The sequence below is a fragment of the Cyprinus carpio genome, chromosome B7 (assembly GCF_018340385.1).
Source record: "Cyprinus carpio isolate SPL01 chromosome B7, ASM1834038v1, whole genome shotgun sequence".
NCBI lineage: Eukaryota > Metazoa > Chordata > Actinopteri > Cypriniformes > Cyprinidae > Cyprinus > Cyprinus carpio.
Genome location: NC_056603.1, coordinates 22,468,153 through 22,495,928, shown reverse-complemented (window position 1 = coordinate 22,495,928; position 27,776 = coordinate 22,468,153). Strand labels below are relative to the sequence as shown.

Sequence of the window (27,776 nt, the reverse complement as noted above, 5' to 3'; positions counted from 1 at the left end):
AGTCATTATATTATAGTATTCCTGCAGTTTACTCTCTAACAGTGAGATTAATCTCTCTGTTCTGCTCTTCCTTTACATTAAGTTTCACATCTGAATCACAGGGCTGCAGTTTTTAAAATACCCTGCTGCATTTATACTCAGATTTCTGGGTAAAAAAAAATAAATAAATACATTTGGCAAAAAGTGCTTATTCATGCATGACCTGTATTTAGATATAACCACTTGCTTACGTAATGTTACTTTTAACTAGAATTGGCATGGTTGGGAAGATTACACAGTGAATAAACAATACCCATTACACAAAAACAGCCAGTGCTTTGACCCCTTTTATTTAGATCAAGATTTACATGTACAACAAAAGTAGGCAACAATATACATTTCAGACAGACATCACAGTCCAGATACTTCCATATCACAATGGTAATCCACATAAAGTGTCGACACAAAAGCAAATAATCTAGAAATCTGCTTTACCTTTTGTAACAGAGTTAGAATTTAGAGCACTGATGCCGATTCTGTTCCCACCCCAAAGAAAAGGACTGTGAACACCAACTTTTTCAAAGAATCATTAATATGTAACCTTGCAATGTCAACATTCTCTCGGAACAGTGTTTGCCATTATAATTCTGAATGTGGCACTTGCAGAAACATAAATGGATAAGATACATTCATTAACAATAATAAAGTATTTACAAGCAAAGAGCGGAGATCCACAGTTAAATAAGTTTGTGTCAGTGTAGACTGTGATCAGGCATTTTAAAGGCTTCTGAAAGGCAGTGTTTTCTACAAGTAAATGAAAAGTTAAATATTGTCAAAAATATATATATTAAAAAAAAAAACTTGGCATCTGTACTTTTTGAGCTATACTATATGAAGTGAAGAACATACACCAAGTAACAGAAAGAAAGATATGTAGCCAAAAACAACCCATGATTATATACACCAGGCTACAGTTTCACAATACAAAACCTAAATACTTCTAATACTTAAAATGAATACACACGTTTATATAGATATTTTTTTTCCTCTTTATTTTGCATATAAATTATTTGATTATCAAATGTGTATAAAAATCTACTTTGTAGACGGTGGAATATTCCAACACTGAAGAAGTGCAAGGTAAAACACATGGAACAAAGGTTAAATAAGAATGGAATTTGTATTCACTGCTGTATTTTTATCCTTCTTGAATTTGGCAATACCTTTAGGCTACGCACAACTATAGAGTCCTATCATGGTATTTCCCTTCAGTGTATTTAAATACTTGAGTCACAAGTTTTGTTCTCCTACATTTTGTTCTTCTACAGTGATTGACAGAGTTAGAATTCTACTGCGATGATGGAAGATCATCACAGAACCCTGTTGTATCGGTCTGTATGTCAGCTACAGGCTTTGAGGAGGATGCCTGTCTGTGCCACCAATTAGTGGAATTCTCCAAAAAAGAAAAGAAAACAAAAATCCTTCATCACACCATTTAACCATTCAATACAAGAATAATAAAACAAACAAATAATAATAATAATAATAATAATAATAATAATAATAATAATAATAATAACAATAATAATAATAATAATAAGCAGCATACACTGTGTTTTATCTACCGATTCGTTAAAACACAATGTTCTCCTTTAATTTATTGGTGAGAATTTCTAGACAACCAAACTAATGAAGGAATAAAGGTATAGCTTACACCTGTGTTTATACTGTAGATCTGTGCAAAATGTACATTTTCATCTGTAATTAATTTCAATCTTTCTAAAAATCCCTCTTTGTTTTCTTGTGATATATTGTGTCGCTACACCATCAGCGTAGGTATAAATCCAGTTTTGTGTGTTTAGTAGAGGGCACTTTCATTATATGAGTTGCGATAGGTAGGGCAGGGTCTGTTCCAGGGTCCGTTGTAATCTGCACTGGGCAGACTCAGCGTACTACCGCTCTTCTGCTTGTTCTTGAGACCCCAGCTGAGGAATGATGGTTTTTTTGCTACCTTGTGAGACTTCTTATCATCCTCATCATGTGCCAGGCAGATCATGGAGTAGGTCTTCGGCAGACCGCCGTATGTAGCACTCTTGGTGGGCTGCAGAGATACAAAGAGATGAGAGGTGATTGTCTTTCTTCAATGGAATAATTAAATACAATTCCTCAACCAATCGGAGAATGGAAGGCAAAGAAAACCCTGAAACAAATGGGGTTACCATTGGTTGGCTGCTGCTATCCAACATGCTGACCACTCTGATGTCGACGCCCTCCTCATCCACATCCTTTAAAAGCTTCATAACATCACTCACTCCCAGCCATTTACACTCTGTGTCACCCACAGCAACAAGGTAATCTCCTTCTTTCAGCCCTTTAGCCTGGGGATGAAGAGATAGTGGAAAGAAAAAAAAACAGAGGGAAAGAGGAAAAGGTCAGAGAAGTAAATCACGCCCTGCAGGAGTGCCACTTCAGATATTTATGGTATGAGTTTATCGGCACGACCACACTGCTGTTACTATAGAGATCAGCTCTGAGAGAACTCGCTCATGTGCTCCAACAAAAATGAGGGGTTATTAGTGGGAGAGAGACAGCTGCTTGAGACAGCTTGAGACTCGTATGGTCAAAGACAGGTGCCGTGGGCGTGGATAAATGTGTGTGCTTTGTATTCATTCAATTGCTGTTGTCAAAGATTAAATCGTCTGTCCTTGCAGCTTCTGGGACATTTACACATATGCAAGGAAGATTAATTGAAGCAGGGAGACGTTATCACTTCTGATAAATGTCATGACAGTTATCCGGATCTGTTTGTTTTTCTCATTAAGACAACACAAATAATTAATTACTTGCAATAAAACAGTGGGGGAGGGAAGTATTTACACAAGGACAAAACATTTTATGTTCCACATAGACAATAAAAATCATACAGGTTTTGCACCACATAAGGAAGAGTAACAAAATTTTTATTTTGGGGGTGAACTAACATTATTAGGGATGAAATCCATTACATTTTTTCCAAAATAGCATTTTTTTTTTTTTTTTTCAAATTCTGTTTTTCCATAAAAAATTTTCTGGATTCTTTTTTTTCCTGCTAGAATTTTTCTAGACTCTTTTTCTAGTTTTAATGGTTAAATTAAATTTTAATAATAAAATATAATGTCTAATAAATTGAAATCCCGAAATTTACAATATTAAATAGCAATTTATTAAATATTTAACAAAAATTACATTTTTAAGGCCCTATGAAATGTTTTTTTCTCAAATTCAGTTTTTATTATGTTTCATTAAATATTAATAATCAAAAGAATCTGTTTAATTTATATATATTTATAATATATATATATATATATATATATATATATATATATATATATATATATATATATATATATATATATATATATATATATATATATATATATCTATATATATATATATATATATAAAAATTCTGGTAAATCATTTTCTGGTAAAGATTCCTTTAAAAATATTTTTTTAATAATACTGTTATTAGTAGTAGTAGTAGTACTATCATTAAATGAAGTAATATTTCTCTCATGGTTTCTTCAAGTTAAACCAAACTTTTTTTTTTTGATGGGTTGCTGTGAAGACCTTTAGGTTTCTTTTTGTATATGATATGACGATAGTTTTACTCAAAAGAAACAGTAAAATGCTCAAGAAGTGACTCTCAGAGCAGTTCTAGAGGTCATGTTCATGTGTTCATATATCGAGGCGCCAGAGGCTGAAAACACCACGAGCGTCATAGCATGCTTCAGTATCTGTGTAGTAAACAAAACAGTGTGTCTGCACCATTCATTCATACAGAGACGAGCAGAACATGCAGGATTCATATTTAAATGGCATTTTTGCAGCTTAATATTCACAGACACTAATCCAGATCACATTTTGATTTAAGTGCACTGACCTACTCTTGATTTATCGATCCGAAATTCCACATTATACGAAAAAAAAAATTATGTTTTTATGACTAGATTCTGTGATTCTGTCCACGTTTTCCACATCATGAAAATCATAGGGCCCTACATTATTGGTGTTTGTGCCTATGTCTGTGTGTAAACACTCACCGCTGCGGGACAAAGGGGATCCAGTGACTGTATCTGAACGGGAGCATCTCCCTTCAGAGTGAATCCGAGGTCTCTGTCCTGCAGTCTCAGTCTGATGGTTCGTGGGGCTGACCATCTCTGCTTTGCTGAGAACACTGACAAAGGCCCCTACACAACACAAATACGACAGCAAATCACTATAGCAACTCACCAAATTCAAAGACACACAGGGTGTTTTTAACTTGCCACCCTGGTCGTCCTTGGCTCCTGCTCAACATCCAAACATTTGGCTTACTGGCACGCTGACTTCATGCAGTATAAGCTAATGGCACTGCTCATATGGTGCAGAAAGTTTATTTAATATTATCATGAAAAGCACCGCCATCTGAGGAGATGTTAAGGTTGAAGAGTTTAAGGCAGTGGTTCTCAACCTCAGGTCCCGAGGCCAACTACTGGGACATGCCAGACTTCCAGGGGGGCCAGGAATACGATCTAAATTTAGCTAGAGGTACATCAGAATAGATAGGAGGCTCTTCAACCATTGTCTCAGACAAATGGGACCTTAAAGAACTAGTTCACCTAAAAAATAAAGTTTCCATCAACATTTACTAACCCTCATGTCTTTCCAAACCTATAGAAGTTTCTTTCTCATGTTGAACACAAAAGAAGGTTTCTTGAAGAATTTTGAAGAACCAAACAGTTGTTGGTCCCCATTAGGTAAAGAAATACTATGCAAGTCAATGGGAACCATCAACTGTTTGTTTACCAGCATTCTTCAAATTATCTTTTTTTTGTGTTCAACAGATTAAAGAAACTCATACAGGTTTGGAACAACATGAGTGTGAGTAAATGATGACTACATTTTCATTTTTGGATGAACTATCCCTTTAAAAAGTCAATAAACTTCAGAACCACTAGTTTAAGGGGCATGCAGCATATGGTTGACCAGAAAGGTCACTCAACATGATTAAGGACTTGCAATGCTTATATGTAAAACTGAACTCTACTACGGAAATGTAATTTCAAGTGAGGGGTCATTTAAAGTGCCCATGGCTACTGCTACAGAATCACAGCAGTGGTTCTTTGAACTCTCTGAAGGTCACTCAGACATCTGAAGGAGGTAAAACTCAAACATACGCTTCCATAAAACTAACCACATCATAAACTCTGCCTCCTTCACCTGAATTACCCCGCTCCCCACAGCCGGAGGGAACGGAATATATACGTCAATGTGGTTCTCGAATGTTCCAGTTCTGTACACCAGATTTACAATTCTAAGACTCTAGCACAGAATTTACTGCAGCTGAAAACCTGAAGTGTTACAGAAATCAAACCCAAAATAAAGAAAAATGAGTCAATGACATGACACTAGTTGTCCTGTAGTAAAAAAGTTTTGGATAAATGTCTGAAATAAGTTTAACAAGCTCAAGAGATTTTCATATGCCTCCTGTGATTTTTAAATCTTTTACATTTCTTGAAAAATGTGGTTTCTAACAAAGATGTTTGTGCTAAACAGCAAAGGTCACCTACTCACTAGTACGCTTATACAGCCTCATTTTGTTTATGTTAGAGCTATTCTAAATCAAACTTTCTATCTTGTAGATTTTAAAGAACAATTTAAAGTCTTCAGAAGCTTAGCGATGGTGATGTTTAATTCATGAGACCACGGTGTAGTTTATTTAGCCTTTTACTTTTGCCAAATGTATTTAGGCTTCAAAACTTGTAAAACTCGTGTTCATTTGTGAAGATTATCTTAAAAAACAAAACATAAAAATTCTAAACATTTGTTAGTCGAAGAGTTTATTTTCTACAATAATCCAAAATAATTTCACACTCTTTACATAACATGCAACCATCCTATAAACTTAATTTCTTATAAAAACTAATGTTTTTAGGAGGAATCAAGTTTAATAAAAAAAAAATTCATCTTTTCAAGAGGTATTTATCTGAGGATAATAGTGAACATTGTTCCAATGTTAAATACTTAATGTTAGGAGTTTGTTCAAATCCCTAACACTAAGTATGAGACAGGTAATAGTGATGGCATAGTTGATTTGAGTTTTAGAAAGTTATAGTAACAAGATGTCATACCACTTTGAAATTCATGTTCAATCCAGTGTTATTCATATTAGTATTGTAGAAGGAGTATAAATCTCTACAGACTGACCAAACAGATTTCCCAAGAATTAAAAATTACAGCTCAGTGCCATCCCCAACTGCTTGCAGTATTCTGGTTTTACAAATGAAACTGGAAGCTTGGATTGTTGGGGTTGTGGTCTGTTTGGCCAGTGTGTACAGATCAATCAACATGGGTCTGTTCAACAGCACACGTGCTCACAGAATACTTCGATGTTATGCAAAACTATTCTGTGCACTAATAAAATGAGAGCATTCCTGTGCTGTGAAAGGAGCCTGAAATGTCTTGAGTAAAATTAGTAGCCCACATACCAGCCGCTGGAATAGGTCTTTGACTTTCACCTTGGTGGCAGCTGGAATCTCCATCTCAGCTTTCTTTTCTGTTTTAGCTAACAGAGAAGGATGAAAACAGGGTTAGCGCATGTTCACTCTGTCACCTGAACTTTCATAACCACTGTGCTTCTCTATGGTAAGAGGACGGTTCTGTCCTGAGAATCTCATTTAGACCAAATCGCAGAATTTAAACTGTGATGCTCACTGTTGCACATTTAGATTTAAACAAACAAGCAAACAAACTATAACAGAACTTTCTACATAACGAGCCAATCATTTTTGTTTATACCAGTAAAAAAACATGCCAGGACACATCCGGATGCATTAGTGTTCAAACAAATGCGTTATGCTTGCATTCATTTCTGACACACTACACTTTTCGCTCCATTGACTTCCATTCATACTCATGCAAATGTGAGAGACAGGAAACACAAGCTCATACAAATAGCTCTGTGTTGCAAGGTTCAAGTTTAATGAATTCTGCCCTCAGAATTTGTATCATAAAAGGCATGACTCTTAGCTGAATTAAAAGAACACAAATTTTAAACCTGCAGCTCTGCAGTGAAATGGAATAGACTGCATATTTTTACATTTTGAATTACAAAAAAAAAGTAGAACTTCTAGTGTGTCCGTTAATAACAGTTCATCCATCTCTGACTTACAGAGGATATCTGGTGCAAGCATGTAGTCTGTGAACTCATCTTCCTTGTCATTTTGTTCAAACTTGGTAATAGAGCGTTTGAGGCCAGCTTGTAGGATGTCACTCAGGATGTCCAGTTTTTGCAGGTGACGACAGCGAGAATGTGTGCGGATGGCCTCTTCGTGTCCCATGATGGAGCGCTGCAGATGAGCTTTTCCTGAGCAAACAGACAGAAAATGTTAGTTTAGTGTGCTAAAGTGGAATATCCCAATCATTTACACTCTCTAACGGTCTGTATGTAGGAGCCTCTCACCTATCCGCCTTCTCTCCGCCTTATCCTTCAGGATGTCAAGAGGAGAACGTCCCTCTGGCATGGCATCATATACTTGTGACAGAGCCTTCTCTTGCTTATCCTCATCATCACTGGGTGTCACTACACATACAGACACATAAATCGATATTTAAACCCTGCATTGTTTTGCTCAATAAAACAGAAAACAAGTACATTCCTGTAAATTCCTCATTGCACAGAGGTCATGTTAAATGTTATGGCATCTGCACAACCCATTGTGTAGTCCAAATGAACTCCTTAATAGCTAAAACTGTCTGTCACGGAGACGAAAAAAAAAACAGAAGAGAGAAAGAGGGGATGGGGGAGTGACTGCTTGAATAACAACAAGAATGTTACATAATCCCATTTGTTCTGGCATAGTCTATCAGAACCATGTCAAACGCAGCCCGAGATACTAAACCATCTCTGCCTTTCTTCTGCCTCCCTATTTAAGTCCTTAAAAAAGCACCTCAGAAATAAAAGTCCATTAAAGCACTGATACCTGAATCCTTTACCCTCCCAAGGAAAAAGAAAACAATTTCTATGAATCAGACACAAAGGTAACCTTTTAAAGGTTCCAGTGGGCTGTCAGCCAATGGGAGATGGCCAAGAGCTGTGATTGGGTGCTTGACTTACACTGGTGGTCCAGCAGAGCAGTGGAGACAAAGTAATGGGCAAGAGAGTTGTAGTGATTGGTCTTCAGCTCAGACATGGTGGTCCAGAAAAAGGGCACGTTGTTCTTAATGGGGGTCTGGATCATGGACTGGTGAACTTCACTGTAGGTCTCCCCCACCTGAGAACAGAAAGGAGAGAGGGGTAAATGTCACAAGCACTCTAAACAGAGGCGTAACTGTAGGCTTTGAAACAGACCTGCATACTGATAGGATCAATAGGTCATGTATTTATATATAAAAATGTCCCCTTATACAGACATCCCAGGTTAAATTACAAAAGAATGAACATACAAAAATTACATCACAGCAAACTGTTATTTTGTTCTTGGAACACAATAGTTCTTAGTCAGTAAGATTTGTAAATGTTTTTGAAAGAAGTCTTTAAATGCTCACTAAGAGAAATATTTGTAAAATTAACAGTAGCTTTTTTTTATTTTCATACATTTTATAATAAGTGATGTCAAAGCTGAATTGTCATCAGTCACTACTCCAGTCTTCAATGTCACATGATCCTTTCAGAAATCATTCTATGATGCCAATTTGGTGCTTAAGACACATTTTATTAGTATAAGTGTTATTATAAAGACTACATGTTGGAAATAGTTGTTCTGTGTGTGGAAATTGTGATGCATCTTTTCCAGGATACTTTATGAATAGAAAGTTTAAAACAAAAACAAAATATTTTGATATAGGCTTTACGGTCACTTTTGATCAATTTAATACATTCTTGCTTAACTAATAATAACTAATTACTGTAATAATCACTGATTTTTTTAAATACCTTGGCAGCCTCTTGGGCTATTCTGAGCAGGCTGAAGAACTCATTTCGGATTCCTGGAAGAGTAATCTGCTCAAACAAACACTCCTGCGCCTGTGCTAGCATCAGCCGGATCAACATGCTCAGCATAGCAGGGCTCATATCATAACTGGGAGTGTGTGTAAATGTCTCCTTCAGGTAATGCAGCACACCTGCAGCAGAACATACACAAACAAAAATCAAACAGGCAGAATTTAATATTAGAGCGTGCAACAGTTCCCTTATATTTGCGTTCAACTTCAGTGTAAAATGGAAAATTCTAGATAATTTAAGCTTCCCAACATTATTTGGCACATGTAAAAAGCACTGTCATTTCCTCTTTTTAATACTTCTGCAAACACGTCATAGAGATAAAAAAAGACTTGTAGGACAATGTGTCAATCAATTTTTGTCATAATCACAACAACAAAAGGAGAGAGAGAGAGAGAGAGAGAGATCATATTTGGAGATATACAAAACATTCGATGTGATGAAAGACAGCGGGGTTGGATGTTTTTATAGCTTAAGAAAGCCAGCCAAATCTCTCTTTATGCTGCTGTTATTTTAAGGAGGTTAAAACTGACAAGCCACTGAGTTCCCATGAGCCTTTGACAGATCTGATGTTGAGGGGGAAGAATTGCATGTTCACTCCATCTAGAAACACAACCAGAACCCGAACACACGGTCTGTTCTCATGTGGCAGGAGTTCATCCACAGTTCATCATAGCCAGTTCTGGATACTTTCCTTACCTTCTTGCAGACTTATCTAAATCTGTACCACATTACTGACGTTCCAAGCTGGTCACGTGCATTTTTACTGGTCAAGTGCTTCTACTTAAAACCTCTCACCTGCAGATTTCTGGAAGGCAGTGATGGCGTCCTCGAGTCCAGCTTGCGTTTGTCTGTTGGCGCGGGTTCCAATCTGGGAGTATAGAGCTGCCATGTTGAAGAGAATGCTGGCTTTCTCCAGAGAGATGTTCTGCTGGCACACAGGCACACCGGTAAAAGAGTCATACCTGCGTAGGCACAAAAAAAAGAAAAAAAAAAAAAAAAAGTGTTAAGACTCACACTGACAAAACCACAGGTTATCTTATTTTTACTTTGATTACATATGAAATCCTGAAGTGCATACTGTAGCTTTACTAGTAATTCAGTTACTTCTCTCCAATTAGTTTTTTTATGATGACATTATTTATCCTCTTATCTCCTTTTGATATAAATGAATGAAAAAGCTGATGTATAAACATAGCAACAACAACGGCAGCCTGACAACCCGGTCAGACCAGTCGTGTGTTTCCTCTGAATGAGTTGTGATGTTTACAGGTGATACAGTACTGCTGGTGTGGGTGAGATGCAACCTACCATGTAAAGAAAATGCCAATCTGGCGTGTAGGAGAGAAGAATCGAGTCTCTAAGAAGCCAAGTTGACTGAAGTAGTTGGCAAGCAAATCTATACCAGAAGGATTACGACTGGGGGTCCGACAGGCCTAAAACACATTTAAGTCAAAAACTTTAATAAGAAAGAGCTCACTGGTTAGCCTTGTGTATCTGAAGCGGTCTACTGTAAGTTTATTTCTTAGCAGATGCATTTTTACCCTAAATGAACCGCACACCTTTAAAGATGTTGCATCATACCTGTCTCAGGTCCATCAGGTCATCAATCTCATCCTGAAAGTTTGAGCCGTCTTCACTGTAGTGTTCAAGGATGAAGTCCTGTTAGAAAAAAAAAAATCATATCTATTCACTCTCTATGTCAAAGCAAACACCAAAAACTCCAGACCGTTGTGTATTCACAGGCCTGTTCTCCTTGCTAAACTTGTCTGTAGTGAGAAAACAGACATTACAATCACACATTGTCATAGACATTGTCATTACAGTTCAACTAAATTACAGGTTGGAAGCATACCAAAACCCATCTAATTGATCCCCGTCTCTCAACAAACATCTCAACACCCACTTATTTATAAGATAATAAGGGGCGTACATAAAAAAAAAAAAATCACTGCAGACTTCCAAAACCATAAGTTAAAGTTTTATTGAGTCTTTGGCTTCCTTGTTTATTATGCTGTGACCTACTTTCTATTTTCACTTCGAAAAGCTTAGAGACTCTCAAAAGCCACCTGACTGAAGGCCTGGTAGCTGAAGTAAACACTGAGGGGGCGTTGTGAAAGAAACTGACCTTGAGAGCAACTGAGAAATCCACATCCTTTGTCTCCTTCAGTCCCAGAGGGATGAGTGGGATGCTGGATGTCTCTCTGTAAAACCAAATAAAAAGACAGATTAGAAATGAAATTTAGAAAAAAACCAAGATGAGAACACTTTCAGTAAGAATGAATAAGTCCTTCGGTAACACTTTAGTATAGGGACCAATTCTCACTATTAACTAGTTGCTTATTAGCATGTCTTTTATTAACATATTGGCTGTTTATTAGTACTAATAAAGCATACATTCTGCATGACCATACGCTACATCCATAATATACCCTATACCTAAATGTAACAACTACCTTACTATTAATAAGCAGCAAATCAGGTGTTTGAGGCAAATGTCTGTTAATAGCGAGAATTGGACCTTAAAATAAAGTGTGACCATTCTTTCATAGGCCAGTGATTCAGCAAAACCAGACTTCCTACTCTCTGTGTGACTCAGAACTGAGACATGCTTGCAACGGGCAAGTGAATGTGACCCCTAACACACATTACTAATACTACAACAATTCTGTGCCAGTTTCAACCATCTCCAAGACTGAATCAGCTGATACCAGAGTAGAAGATGGTTTTCCATCACAAGCCTATTGACCTACTTACATTGTAGAAAACTATTGAGAATTAAAAAACAACAACTTTGAGCCAAGAAAGAGTAGTGTGTGTGAGAGTCTGTTATATTTTGTGCTGATCACACTTTTAAGTATGTGATTATACAGAATACGCAATGTATTTATGTTTGTGAAGTCTGCATTAACTACAAAGCTTGCACTGCTGGGGCATTAGCTTAGAGCAGTCTGAGTGAAGACAGACGAGGGAACACATGAGTGTGAGCTGATGAGAGGCAGTCCTGGTCTGTCCTGACTGAGTCTAGATGACAGATAACAGTCCAGCCCTAGTGTAGTTTGGGGAAATATTTGTGAGAAATATTACTGGATCAGTTTTTTTTGTTGTTGTTGTTGAAATTAGTATATTAGAATGACTTCTGAAAGTGTGACACTAAAGACTGGAGTAACTGCTGATAAAAATTCAGCTCACAGGAAAAAATTAACATTACAAATAATATATATAAAAATAGAAAAGTTGTTTGTTATGATATTTCACAACATTACTGTTTTTACTGTATTTTTAATTCAAATAAATGCAGTCTTGGTGAGCATGAGATTCTTCTTTAACAATTCTCTCAAAGAACTGCAGTGTATAATAAAACTTTTACATTTTTGTTGTATAAAGATTTGTATAAACTGACATTACTTAATGCATTATGTATAAACATTGTTCATTCTTAGTTCATGAAAACAAATTGATGTTAACAAATCTAACCTTTCTGTAAAGTGTAACCAAATAATTAACTAAGACACAAAGGAAAGGTTATGTGAAAGTTGGATGTTCAAATTCTGGTACGGATTACTTGCAGGTCTAGATATAAGATCTCATTCTCTAGGAGCTTGAAATCAACTTGTTTCCAGTGTGAAAGCAACAATAACATTTCCATGTTCTGAGTGTAGCATTGAATCACTCATCACATCATGCTGACAGCCGCCATGTTCTGCCTTACTGTGTGTAATGAGAACTTCAAGAATGCAAACCAATCAGGTTGCAGAGAACATTCAACAGAATACAGGTTTTGTTCCTTTGCGCTCTTCAGACCATGAGAAAAAGGTTGGTTTCAAAAACAGACAGAAGGATAGAGAGGGTGCAGGGGCTTGAAAAAAAAAAAATGAAAGAATGCAGTTCTCTCCTTTTACTGTGCGCACACACACACACACACACAGAGAGAGAGAGAGAGAGAGAGAGAGAGAGAGAGAGAAAGCTGGCAGCCAGGTGCGATGGAGAATGCCATATTGTATGCAGCTACAGGAAGACTTTGTCCTGTTCAGATTTTTTTTTCACAAAACACAGGTGATAACACCGCACCAATGGGAATATTCCTTTTCTCACACTCAGTCACACGTAGGAGGTGACAGGCTTTGTTTGTTTTTACAGGACAAATAAAGCATGTTTGTAGAAAGTTGAAGAAACACATTTGCAGAGCAGAGGAAGAGAGTAAGCAGAGCTTCTGCATGCTGGTATGCACAAGAGCACAACCACAAAAACACACACAAATACATTTTTTTTGTTGGCTTTTTGAAACTAAGGGAATAAATGTATTTTTATTTATTTATTTGAGCTTAATTCATAGTCAAGCCAAACTCGCATATTACAGAACATACTGTATAGCCTAAGAGAACTAAATTCTTCCATTAAAAATAAATAAATAAATAAATAAATAAATAAATAAATAAACTAAAGTTCTGCCAAAAGGGACGGTTCAGCCAAAAATTTTAATTAGAATTTTTTTTTTTTTTTTTTTTTTTTTCATTTTTTGTGTTTTTGGTCCATGCAAGGGGGTGTAGTATTGCTTTGAACCCCACTGACTTTTGTTACATTTACTTTGTAATGTGAAATTTACTAGCAGTTTCTGAGTTAAAATAGTATAAAAGAAAGGGCAAGTAATGTGAAAATTTGAAGAAGAGATACTGAAATAGTATTTTCTTGTAAAACATCCTCTAACAATCATTTATTTTTCATGTTTCTTTGATTTGAATTTTTTTTATAGTGTATGGACAAAAACAGTTAAAACATTATTCAAAATATCTTATTTTGTGTTTCCTAACAGAAATAAATTCATACAAGTTTAGAATGACATGAAGGTGAGTAAATGATGAACATTTTTTATTTTTTTTTTGGGTGACCTAACCCTTTAACCCACCATTCTTTTACTTCCAAAAAGAAAAAAAAGAGTGTCTCATGTTTACAGCTTTGCAGAGAGTTGTAATTACAGATGTAGGTCAGGGGTTCAGAATCAGGTACATATGTCTGCAGGAGGTTTTTCTGGTTTACTATGAACCCTCCAGGCACAGGGGAAAAAAACACTTTCATTAGTGCTTTGTCCAGATGAACAAACCCAACATGTTATGAAGCGAATGCTGGTAAAAACTAGGCCAGCACAGCTTAGTTAAGCAGGGTTTGAGCTGCAAATATGGCTGAGCTTTCTCAGAGCAGAGAAAGACGGCTGTTCTCGTGCAGACGGTGAAGCATGCCAAAGACACTCAAGGGTGCATACGTGCATACACACTCTCACTCACAGTGGTCTGAGAGGCAAAAGAGGGCTTAGAAAGGGTTTAAAGAGGACAAGAATCCAATGGTAACCAAGGAAACACACTCAAGGTCTGCGAACTAAACAACACATGTTGTTTAGTTAACACGGCGTGACTGTCACAAAAGCATGACTGCAGCACCATTATTGAATCCTTTCACTTTGGCTGTAGGGTTTGTATCTCTAAAGAATGAATCACTTGAACATCATTGAATATAGAGGACATGTATTTCTCTCATTAGTGCTATCTGTTTTAAGTTATGACCATTCTTAGCTAAGACATTTTTAATGTGTAACTAACAAAAGAGAATTTGATGGCAGTGAGAGAATTTGTCATATGTACTATAAATGGGATACCATGGAAGAGGTAACAGAAACACAAAATTAAAATGAAAACACTCTTGCATCCTCTTCGGACACGTGAGGGGGACACATGTGGCATGTGTGTAAAAGGAGGATGAGTTTGAGGATTCACCAGAATTATCTTCCTGTCTACAATGTTGAAAGAAACTCAAAAAGATGTAACTGATTAACCAATGAGCCCACAGCCTATTTCTTGTCTTCTCTTTAAACTTCAGCCAAGTTTACAAAAGTATTAGGGTGTGGGCTGGTTAGTTTTTTTTTGTTTTTAATAAAGGAAAGCATGGGATGCAAGAGCAGAGGAGACCTTCCTATAGAAATCACCAGTCTGTGCTCAGTGTGATATTTTTAATACATTTCAACTGGAATGTTTTAGTGAGCCATCAAGCTGACCAAAGCAAAGGAACTTATATCAAGAAGACCATTTGATTTGTGGCATGAGAACCAATTTGATTTTATTTAATGTTTTGAAAACAAGCCATTTTGCTTTAAGGAATTCAAAATCTTCATCATGAAATGTAAATATTTCAAAATTCCCTATTGTGACGAGACTTGATTTTGTCCATTGGGAATTGATTAAATGTTAATTTGAAGTTAATATTTTTACATGATTAAAATCCAATCATTTATAATAACAGCAGTATTCCTTAAAATATAAGAGTTTTAATTTCATTGTGACTCGTACAATATCACAATGAAATTAACACTAAAAAGTTCTTAACCACTAAAAAAGTATTTAATTTCAACTTTAGGGTTAAAACTGTAAATGTCATTAGTTTACAAATGATTTGTGCAGCTTCTAATCTCCGAACATTTCCCTTGTTGTCCTTCTGTTTACTCAAAGTCTCCAAACGGAAGAGATTTATGAAACTCAGAGATCTAATGACTAAAGTCTTTCTGAGGTATGTGTCATATTCACAGGAAATTTATTTGCAGGCCTACAAGGAATTTGTAGCCACAGAAATTCCAAAAAAAAAAAAAAAAAATCTTTCCGCAAAATTCAAACACCTATCATTCACAAAATTCTACACATCCCATAGCCCTTCTGTGGTTTTAATGAAATATTTGGACAATTTTGATGATGCTTTTAACTAACAATAATCATTACAGTTCTCTCAGTTCTATTTAACACTTATTAACCTTATTTAAATATATTCCACATAATTTACTAAGAGATTAGTACTGAAAATGTGATGAACAAAGATGTCTGCTCTTATATCATTCTGTACTCACCCCTACCATTACTGTAACACGTCAAACACGTCAGGGAGGATGAAATGGACATGTGCGATTAAGAGTAGGAGTAGTAACAGTGCATTCTGTCCTTAGAATGGATCATAATCTGACTCGAGTTATGTTCTCACTGTATCTTTGTGTGTACTTACTGTACGTCCTGATAAACTTCCACTGAGCTGTTGAGTCCTTCCAGCTCCTCCATAAGAAGCTGCAGATCTGAGTTGACATAACTCAACTCCAGCACCACCTGCTCCCGAACCTTATTATTGGACGTCGCCCTTGAAAGAGAGAAGAAGTGAGGATAAGCTAAGGTCACATGCAACTAAGTTCACAACACGGGACAAGTGGCATAATTTGAATCAGTTTGAAATGTACAGAAGCAACAGTACAGAAGGAAGAGGCTGATAAGAATGGAGTCTTTGTTACTTTTGGGCTCCCAAGCATATGATAGAAATAAGTGGTGAGCTTGCAGTACAGCCACGTTTGACGAAGAAAAGCTTTAGAATTCAACTGCACATAAAATATACACTAATATAAAATGGAAATATGCTTAACTACAGCCAATCAATAAAATACAAAACCTTATAGAGACACAGAGGAATATCTGCATATTACGACCCTGTTTTATCTGTGACTGCTATTCTAAACTGTAGGCAATGGGAGGAAGCAAGGTGAAGGTGAGCTGCTCAGGTTGAACTGGAGACTTCTGAACTTTTATTTAAACAGGCAACATCACACTTGTGCCAACCTGTCAATCACTGTCTTCTATTTTAATCCCATAACTTATGGTTCTCAAACATACTCACCTGAAGGGAAAAAGACTACCAAGAATCCTTTATTATATAATAGCAATACTATATTAATCATAAATATCTGTATTTATTTGTATAGTGCAGTAATAGCTTCAAACTTCAGAGCTTCAAAATTCAGCTCAAAGTGCTCTACAATGAAAAGGCCTTACAAAAAGTACTTAAAAATATCATAGCTAATGTAACAAGCCTGAGGATGACCTACTTCATAATAATAATAAAAGATAGAATTGAAGGAGAGCAAACAAAAAGGTGAAGTTAAAATTAAATAACAAAGAAACTTATTATATTGTTAATGATCATGAAAAACATAGCAAAGTAGAAAAAACTAAATTGTAAGATAATGTTAAGATACAGAGGAGAATATTTCAGATTCCATCTGTTACATGTAATGAAATGATGAATTATTTTAGCAAGGCCTTATATGACATAATGCAGATCAGGATGTTCTTTAATTTTAAAGTAAACATAACTGTAATGAGTCATGTTTGTATTTGAATACCTAACACGTCCCTCACTGATGGTCCCATCATTCACATTTTCCATTATAATACAGTGGTGCAATTTCAACAGCAGGAGGGGTCAGATATGTTTTAAAGACCTCATGAGGTGTAAATACAGCATTATTCTGTACACCAACCCAGAGTCACGTTGGAAGGGCGGAACCCTTCAAAATTAGCACTCAATGAAACCGGTCGGGCCTGTGCGCACACTCAAACAAACACACAAGAATGTGGACTACAGCCGCTTAGATCTAAAAGAAAGAGACAGAGAGAGAAAGAGAAAAACATTTTGGAAAGCATGCTATCATTTCTCCCATGAACCACAAACCTCGGAGATCCTAACAATTGATCTATTATGTGGCTATCATTTCTCCCATGAACCACAAACCTCGGAGATCCATGAATGAGGGAACATTCCAGATCAGCTCTGAAGATAGAGCAGCTATGAATGGAAGGTAAAGAGAATGAGCAAGCATCCACCCCACCCCTCCCCACCCCAATATTAATGAGCTCAGGTAACCAAACACACTCAGACATCCAGCTCTAAAGAAGGGCTATAAAACTGACTCATGTATATCCTTACAATACATACCAGGCCTTCTTTAGCTCTTAATCACACATTAAACACAGAGGCATTTAGAGCGTTTGACTGAACTTTCGGCAGAGAGATCCTCAGGCAGCGTTTGCATGTACGTGCCTCTCAAACAACCTTACTTTAACTGCTTCTGCTGACATGTTTTTAAGAGTCTGCGTACGTGTCTGTGTGGACGGGTTAAACAGGCTGACAGAAGGCCTCAGGGCCATTTGCAAATACATCACAACACTGCAATGACCTCACTGGTGTACCTGTCACAGCTGTCATCTGCTGACTAGTGGGAATTTCATCCCATATAGAAACATTCCTTTGTAATTAAAATCACAAAAACCCTTGTATCTGCTCGGATCCAGCCTTGTTTTCCACCAAGTTTCAAGTTTCAGCCAACTCACAATATCCATCCAAAAACTGCAGCCAGTGCCAGATGACAATGACTCGACAAACACAGGCTACAGCCCAAACATATCATTAACCCAAAGAGGGGAAAAGACAGGAGACTCACGTATGGTTTCTTATTGAAAAGAGCTTGTCCAAACTTTATTGTTCTAATAAGATTCAAAGGCACTTTGACGTCAATGCCAATCAAATGCTTCGCTCCGGGGACCAGCCCAGCAGGTGTGTGCTTCAAAACCATGGAGACAAAAGACACACTTAACGTCCCCATGGAGACCGGGTTTTCCAATGTTACAGCGTGTGCTCGTCGTAAAGGGAAAAACACTGGCAGCTTTTGAGAGAGGTAATATATAAGCTGGAGTTTTCATAACAAGATGTAACAGCAGTTCTGGAACCTTCACAAACACCTGTCCTTTCTGAATGTCTGCACTGGTATGAATGTGGGTGTTTGCTGATTAAATGTCAGCTATGTTGTGCTTCTTGTCAGCTTATGTTTCATGTATATAAATGCTTCCTTGAACAGAGCTGATACAAATCCGGCAGACAGTCTGATACAAATCAGGCAAATTATGTCCTAAAGTACAATCAGAGCTTCCTTGTCCTTTAAAACAGAACATTACATTTTCTTCACATAATTTGCGTTAAGATCTAACCAGGTATTAACTGAAATTTCAGCATCTGAAAGAGAAATTAGGACAAAATTTGTTTCAAACAAATTACTGTCACAGGTCAATAAGATTAAAGAACTTAATTTTAGCAAGGACACACTAAATTGCAAATGCAATGATTTTACTACCATGTATTTATTTTTATTCATTGTTTTATATATATATATATATATATATATATATATATATATATATATATATATATATATATATATATATTAAATAAATGATGTTCTTTTGAACTTTTCATCAAAGAATCCTATGTATCACGGTTTTTACTAAATATTAAGCAGCACAACTGTTTTCAACACTGATAATAAGAAATGTGTTTTGTACACCAAATCAACTTATTAGAACTTATTAGAATTTCCAAATAATAATGTGACACTGAAGGATGGAGTAATGGCTGCTGATAATTCAGCTTTGCCATCACATTACACATCACAAGTAAATCACATTAAAATAATTTTAACAGTATTTTATAATAGTACAGGTTTTATTATATTTATGATAAAATAAATGCAGAAATTTAAAATTAAAAATCATTTTTAAAAATGGTAGTGTATGTAAATCTTAATTTACTGTACTTCATAGTAGTGTGTGTAAAACATATTACACTGATCAACTCTGACACATGCATAATTATATTGTTGGGTCATAATTTGTCAATTTTGTCATTAAGTCAACTGAATGCCAATTGAAGGAAGTGAGTGTACTCACTTAGAAAAAAATGTATATTGTATTCTTCAATAACAAAGACTAGACATGTGCCGGTATATCACGGTAATGAATATGCACAATATTGTTATAGTGGACACTTCTAAATTATTCAGAATTTGGAATGCATTTTAAAAATACTATTCTGCTTGAAACACGCGTTTGCCTCTCTAATGTAAACAAGCAGCATGAGAAGCACATGGGGGAACGAGTGAGAGACGCGCCGAATGAAAGCACATTCACTCTCTGACAGCAGATGGCGCTAAACTGCAGAAAATGCAGCCCTTACCCTGGAAACCCCATAAATAAAGCAGCTGCTACTTTCTAAAACATATTTAAATAATTTTAAATAGCCATTCAGATTTGTGGATTTGCTATGGTGTTCATCACAGTGCCAAATACTTAAATATTTGGATTTAACAGGCTATTTATTTTCAAACTTTTTTTTTACATTTTAATCTGGACTACAACATGCCCTAGATATTGTTTGAAAGTGTTTCGATTCTTTATTGTTTGTTCACACTTTACATTAGGGCTTCATTAGTTAACATTAATGTCCTCATTTGTAAGTCGCTTTGGATAAAAGCGTCTGCTAAATGACTAAATGTAAATGTAATGTAACATTATTTAATTCATTAGTTAACATAAGCTGCCAATGAAAAATTCTTCTGAACATTCATTAGTCTTAGGTATTCCAATATTTAATAACACATTGTTAAACTCGAAAGTTTCACATTTGTTATTTAATGAGGTAACATTAACTAAGACTTGTATTTTTTTTTTAACAAAGATTAATAACTTCTGTAGCAAATGTAACTATTGCTCATTGTGAATGTTAATGCATTAACTAAGGTTAACTAATGAGGTCTTATTGTAAAGTGATACCTATGGGTCTTTATAGCTCTTTTGCACTTTAATCTGTTTAAAACTTTTGACTTCATATATTTTTCTGTATTGCTTTATTGTATTTAAATGTTCAGTTATTTTTGTTATGAGAAAAAAGTTATTAAACCTGTTATACTGTATTATGATAAATTTCAACGCCGTGATAATACCGTATAACGTGATAAAAGCATTAGCAATTAATCACAACAGGAAAATTTGATACCGGCATATCCCTAACAAAGACTAATTTAAAATGACCATTTTTGGCCAGTTATTTTAATCACTACTCAAAGCACATAGTTAGTTACAAACTGATACAATAGAAAACATGCAGCATGTCTATGGATTGATATATCATTATTAACAACAATTCAAATTTCAAATTAAAAATGATTCATTTTAGAAAAGCATTTAACATTCTGTAAATAAAAGTTTTGCTGTCTAATTTGTATGTAACTCTTCTTCCCCTTGACGTGCTACAGGACACCAGAAAGGTGACACTAAAAAAAACAATTTGCATTATACTTTGCATGTTTTTTTCCTCTCTTCTCTGGATCAGCTATAGTAGCATGCATGACTGACCGGCGGTTAGCAGTCAAATCAGTGCCAGCACTTCTCAGTTGACAGCTGGCTGCTAGAATGTTCGAAAACTGCTTGCATGCTAAACGTTTCTAAGCAAACCATGTTTATATTTGAGTTTTGAGTTTAAGACATTATGGTTACAAGTTTCAATGTCTATGAGCTTCACAGGTATGAGGTCTGAAAAGTTCAAATCTCATGTATAGCATTCCCAGTCTCTTTAGTCATCAGCTTTTAACAAAGCCACAATGTTACTGTGTCTATCAACAACTCCAAATCTAAAAGGTAAAAATGTACACCTGACTTCCAGATCAGAGTGCAGATGAGCTCCAAACATTTGCTTCTGCACACATACACAAAGAAATAAGTTTGATGACAGGTTAGCAGCAGGACTTCTGACTGAAACCTAACCGCACAAAGAGCAGAGGATTCCTCTAAAACAGGGCAGTGATTCACCCGACACAGCCAGTGCTCTGTGGGCCAGTGCCAGACACTTTAAGACAGATGCTGTTATGTAACCAAAAAAAAAAACTATCAATGAAAGACTAAGGTACCTTCTTTAAAAAACACTTGGTTGGGTTTTTAGGAAAAGAGTTCCTGCATATGTGTGGATATGCAGTGCACACATGTATCTGTAGGCTAACATGCAAGGTGAGGGTGATGAATGAGCATTTGCCCTCGTGTTTGTGTCCACACATAAGAGTGCTTGACTTACTTGAGAAGGTTCTCCGCTCCAGCTCTCATCCTCATCTGCTTGATGATTTTCTGGTTGAGAAGCGCTCTTTTATTCTGCAGCTTACTGCGGCCTGTCTGAGCAAATGGATTACATCCCTGTCAGAGAAAGAGAAGGAGAAAGAGATCAACAACAGTTCACATGGTTTTTGTGGCAAGGGCTCCTCACTGACAACTAATCTAAAATGAATTTACTGCCTGTTGTGTACATTCTTATAAAGCATTTCATTGTGCCTATAAATGATAAGCACACAAGCACATGCCAGCCAACACATACACGTTGTAATGTTTTTAAGGTGTGGTGTACCCAGTACATGACGTAATGAGATCAATTTCCCACCCCGGCACACCTATAGAAAGTATCCGTCATAAATCTGATAGCTGAGGGAGCAGGTCTGATGATTTATAGAAGGCTGGTATCAATCTAGGTGGTTAAAAATAGCAAACCTCTTACTGTTCTAATCTTGACAAACATTCCATAAGATCCTACAGTGAAAACATACTGTCTACTTATGAAAGCAGGTCCACTTGCTATGACATAATAATTCTTCTAATGTCTTTAGTTGTCAAAAACTGATTGTTTGATTCATAACTGTTGCTTGTGTGAACAGCAGATGTCAAACAGCAGGAAAGTCAAACTGGTAATGTTATGGTTATTTACTGTTTAATGTGTAGAAGTAGACACTCCCATTCACACAGTTAATGTTTTGGACTGACAAGTGTATTAAATGTGTGGTCAAATTTTTCACAAAGTGCACGTTTGAAATCCATCCTCAAAAGGAATCGGTGCGATCTGGAATTTCATTCAAACTGGAAAAAGGTGGCAATGGGTTCGAGATGCTCAACTAATTTCCCACATTGGCCAACAAAAAGCTACTTGGTTTGCAAGCAACCTGTGTGTTGGTGCTACATGCATCGCTACACTATTAAAAATGGACAGTGGATCTTTTTTGATCGCAAAATTAGCCCAAATATGATTGCACTAATAGGTGTGATGTTCATACAACAGCTCATTTTTAGCTATTTTGTATCAGCTTACAGTGGCAGTTCAAATACACTCTGTATGCACACGTGACTGAAGTCAATCCTATTTTGTATCCGTGTAAAAGCCGTGAATAACATCTAGAAGTACAGTGACAATGACTGAAGTAAATATCAAAGATGGTGACTTTCATAACAGCTGAAATTTTTATTTGACTAAACATTATTATTTCAATGTATAAATACAATACAAATTTGTATTTGGTCTTGGCGGAATAGATCTGCTACAGGAACTTGCTACTGCCAATGCATATGGCCATATGGTGCCATGAGTTTTTAAGACATACAGTATTTAAGACATACAAATAGCATATAAAATAACCCATAGCAGATCTATACAGGTAGAGATGGGGAAGGTGGAGGGTTTCAGAGAAACTCTGAAAGCGCGCTGCAGGAATCTCAAGTAAATACTAGCCTGCCATATAAATGCAAGGCAGTAAGCACATTGGCTGCATATGCAGTATGAACCAATCGGCTTGTGCCAAGTCGTTTAACTCTCTGAATATCATCAGTTATGTTAACAACCCATCAGCCTGCGCCATCTATTTAATAACAACTACAATCAAGGATTTTCTATCATATCTTAACTATTGGACTGTGGTGTTAAAATACTTCATTTGTAGGTGCAGGTGAAAACAGCTCTGGTGGAAGACATATAGCAACTACACCTAAAGTTTCAGATGACACACAGCTCATATCTCCCTCTCTATCTACCAAAACCCCATGTGAAAAAACCCCCAGCACACTTGAGACATGAACATGTGCAGTGCAGAGTTCCTCTAGTATTGTATGACATGACAGACCACTAGCTGCCCAGTGCGGTTTTGTTCTCACGATACAGCTTGACTAAAAATGCCAACTCAATTATATTATTTGGTTGTCACTTTTGTTAACAACCGGATTGAGTGTGAAAGTAGCAATATGAAACAAAATGAAAACCATAGCCTGCTGCAGTGTAAACATGGGCTGTCTCAATACATGCAATAGTGGTTGTCAAAGTGACTCAGCTACACATTCTAGAACAGGACGATGTTTAGCCGAGCAGAACCAAAGAGCTGCCAGTGCAACTGCGTTCCACAGTCACAATCAGACAATTACCCCTCAACTAACAATGCAAACAGAGCAGAAACAAGGTCCTAATCAAACCAGGGCACAAATGAGACAGAAAACAGGGCCTCAACTAAGTTGTATAAGTGTTCACCATTATGCAACTATTATATATGGCAGTTGTCTGAACAAATATGCGATCACAGTAACAAATGTTCAGCTCTATTTTAAGACATAGGACATCCTTTAAATGTGCCAATACTAACTGCTCTGCTTCTGCATTGGGGTAACAACGCTTTCCTTCTTACTCATGGATTGTTGGGTGCTGTTTGATCACTTTACTTATTCTGCGTAATGCTGCACAGAAGCCATGTTATACTAGTCGTAAAGCTCTAAACAGCTTCTCATGCCTGTGCCGGGACATGAAATTGGAGCATCTGTGTTTCATTAATGTTTGTGGTTTGGCTATGCACTTTCACTGGGCAGATGCAACATTAATAGGAGGAAAACTGGAAAAACATGCAGAATCTGCGATTCAGTTTCTCCAAGCCCCATAGCCCAAGCAGGATCAGCTCAGGCGGAACTGGACCAAAACCACATCACCACTCTGAACCAGCCCCCCACCTGGTAACGGGCCTGAAACCTTCCCGCTGCAAATGGCGACCACACTCATTTTCAAAGACTTAATGTAACAAATGAAAAGGAGACACGGGAAATGTACTGAACAAACACAACTACTTCCAGCAGCAGAGTAAAAAAAATACCTTTCCTCTAAAATCCAACCATCCATGCAGTAACAAAAACGTATTTGCCCAAATTAACTCAGAAAACCCAATCTGTGGTTCATTTTTCTGTTCCACTCGATGTTTCATGTGAAGAGGACTTCAGAAAAGCATTTCAAGAGAAGCTGTAGAAACTGATCAGTGTACTGGTCCAGTTTGACATCAAACAAGAATAAGATTAAGAATAAGATTAAGAAGCCCCGAACAAAAAGCCCAATAGATACTCTTCACACAAAGAGAGGTGAGCTCAACAAAGACAATAAGCCTCTTCAGCTGACATTCACACTGACAAAAAATCCTGAGGGTGAATGCCAGAAACCTGCCACTAGTTACTCTTCCAAAGTCCAAAGTAAACACATACATGCACACACTTCAGTCAATTTCAGTCACTCACTTCAGGGCAGACTGTACAAAACATTTATTTACAAACACACTGAGCCAACTTCACCATGACCCCTGCAGAATCTGAATATAATGCAATCAGTTGTCAAAATGTAAGATAAGCAAATGCCAGAAAACAACTCTTTGAGTAAGGTACACAATTTTACAACAAATCATTCACTGTATTAATCACAGTTTCCAGCACAACACAATAATAGTTCTTGCAAATATTGCAGTTTTTTGTAAAATTGTAATGAGTATGAATGCACTGTAATGTGTTCAGGTGTGTGTTTCTCCTACCCCGGAGTCCAACAGTCTGTGCTTTTGTTTATTGTCATTTTTAATGTAGTTATTTTGACTTTTCATTATTTTAACTACTGTCAAATGGTAAGCAATCGGTTTAAATTTAAAGGGATACTCCGCACCATAAAGAAAAATTTTGTCATTAATCACTTACCCCCATGTCATTCCAAACCCGTAAAAGCTTTGTTCGTTTTCGGAACACAATTTAAGAAATTTTGGATGAAAACCGGGAGACTTGAGACTGTCCCATAGACTGCCAAATAAATAACAGTGTCAAGGTCCAGGAAAGTATGAAAAGCATCGTCAGAATACTCCATCTGCTATCAGTGATTCAACCATAACGTTATGAAGTGACAAGAATACTTTTTGTACGCGAAGAAAACAAAAATAACATCTTTATTCAACAATTTGTCTCCTCTGTATCTCTCCGCATCACCATAGCGTCATTTCTGTGTCAGCCGCGCCACACGGATACGCGGTTTTCTTTCAAATCCAACCAAAAATACATGTAGAAAATGTATTTTACGGGTTTGGAATGACAATTTTCATTTTGGGGTGGAGTAACCCTTTAACCCCTTTTTTTGCACATAATGCACATAGCCTACATGTAACTACATTTGTTTACATTGCCTTCAAATTGCACTGCATTATTTGGAGGACAACACTGACTGGGCAGGATGTCTAATAACAAGATCTGGGATTACGATTAAATTTTAATATTAAATTATTATTGTTTTAATAATTAATAACTGTTGGATTTATCTTCCAATTAATCAAATAAGTGATCGACAGATTAATCTATTATTAAAATAATAGTTAGTTGCAATTCAACTTTTAATCACAAATTATTAAAGTTGTGAGGGTATTAACAATACCTGGAGTCATTTTTGTCGGAACCTAGGGCTGTCATGATATATTTGTAGCTAAGGAACGCTGATATAAAAATATTAAGTAGCCTAAGTATTAAGAAGCCAAACTAAGATGGTTTAACAGGGTGAATAAAATACAAAAACCATGGGCAAACTGAACCTTTACAAACGAGAAAGTCTAAACTCTTTCGCTTGGCATTGTTTGTGGGCATCGGAGCTCGCCAGCGTCCACATGCCCCGCAGATGTGTGCTCATCTCCAACAGATCCTACTACAAACACCCGATGAAGAAGAAGATGTGTGCTCATCTTCAACAGATCCTACCACAAACACCCGATGAAGAAGAAGATGTGTGCTCATCTTCAACAGATCCTACCACAAACACCCGATGAAGAAGAAGATGTGTGCTCATCTCCAACAGATCCCACTACAAACACCCGATGAAGAAGATGTGTGCTCATCTTCAACAGGTCCTACTACAAACACCCGACGAAGAAGAAGATGTGTGCTCATCTCCAACAGGTCCTACTACAAACACCCGATGAAGAAGAAGGGAGACTGGATGCTTCGTCCCTTCACTTGTTATCAACACTTTACTCTTAAAACTCTTAAAATTAGTGAAAGAACATGAAATTGGTCACGTATCTTTTCAATACAACGCTAACAAAACAGCAGTGATGTATCCATCTAGACGGTGTCCAATAAAAGTCATGATGAGCTTATCATCACCTCCCGAAACATCTAGAAAAACGGAAAAACCCGGAGTCACTCTGACCTTTTTGAAGTAGCCACTCTCCACCGGTCCGTTGGTCTTGCAACCATTGGGAATAAGGGTGTCCGTCATTTCTGAACTCTCAATCGATTCCCTCGAAGAAATTCAGAGAGCAGAAGTCGTAAGTCGTTGCTGCAGCTCAACAGGTGTGTGTCTCTAGGAGCTCAAGTCTCAGATGTCTGTTGATGATCCACTGTTGTGCGTTAGCTATCTGCGCTACGCTTCCCCGCTCTGCTCTGGGTGCGTCACGGCAGTGGGCGGAGTCTGTCTGGTCTTACCTGCGCAATTGCCACGCCCCCGACTCGACTTGTTTATAAAGGCTCAACCTCAAGATTATTTTTAGCTCAGATATTGGTAACTGTTTAACTACATGGATAGTTTTCAAATTACAGACCCACACGAATTTTTGATTTGTCAAAATCGTAGTAAAAAATACACAAACAATTAAATACAAATGTGCTGCTGCAATGAGACATTATCCAAATACACTGAATATATGTATATGTACATGGATTATTTTATACATATTCTGACTCTTTTGCCTGTTATAAACATAAGTTATTTGTATAGTTGTACTACACATACACACACACAAAATGATAATACTTATTTTAATTTATTTTATTTTATTTTATTTTATTGTCGTCTACTGGTTTTTATATTTGATTCCGGTTCTGTAGGCAATAATATAAGGTGAAAGCGCCCTCTTGTGTTTTGATTCTAGATGTTGAATGCACTGAAGTAGGGTGAGTGTGCAGTTGGGCCTCCGGGCCTGCAGCTTCATAATGTTGCACGTTTGGCCTAAATTACC

At 36.7% G+C, this 27,776-nt stretch overlaps 1 protein-coding gene across 2 annotated transcripts; it reads right to left on the bottom strand.

Annotated features, from left to right (window-relative positions):
- Positions 1-313: 313 nt before the first annotated feature.
- Positions 314-27,248, bottom strand: rhpn2 (rhophilin, Rho GTPase binding protein 2). Of its 2 annotated transcripts, none has more exons than XM_042727924.1 (15): positions 26,969-27,248; positions 21,755-21,870; positions 16,040-16,168; positions 11,130-11,205; positions 10,586-10,663; positions 10,313-10,437; positions 9,800-9,966; positions 8,936-9,123; positions 8,117-8,273; positions 7,463-7,582; positions 7,172-7,366; positions 6,489-6,565; positions 4,062-4,208; positions 2,199-2,357; positions 314-2,080 (listed from the first exon to the last, which is right to left on the bottom strand). In XM_042727924.1, exons 1-15 carry the CDS (start codon positions 27,035-27,037, stop codon positions 1,838-1,840), a joined length of 2,046 nt encoding a protein of 681 aa, XP_042583858.1. In that variant the 5' UTR covers positions 27,038-27,248; the 3' UTR covers positions 314-1,837. The 2 variants fall into 2 exon arrangements, with proteins under 2 accessions (XP_042583858.1, XP_042583859.1); XM_042727925.1 differs by having other exon boundaries at positions 6,519-6,565.
- Positions 27,249-27,776: the final 528 nt, after the last annotated feature.

Excerpts from the sequence above, each read along its gene's own strand:
- rhpn2 (XM_042727924.1), bottom strand. The coding sequence starts at position 27,037 with ATGACGGACACCCTTATTCCCAATGGTTGCAAGACCAACGGACCGGTG. Across the intron at positions 9,967-10,312 it reads ATTGGCATTTTCTTTACATG|GTATGACTCTTTTACCGGTG; the intron begins GTAGGTTGCATC and ends GTGCCTACGCAG. Across the intron at positions 2,358-4,061 it reads ATCCCCTTTGTCCCGCAGCG|GCTAAAGGGCTGAAAGAAGG; the intron begins GTGAGTGTTTAC and ends CTTCATCCCCAG.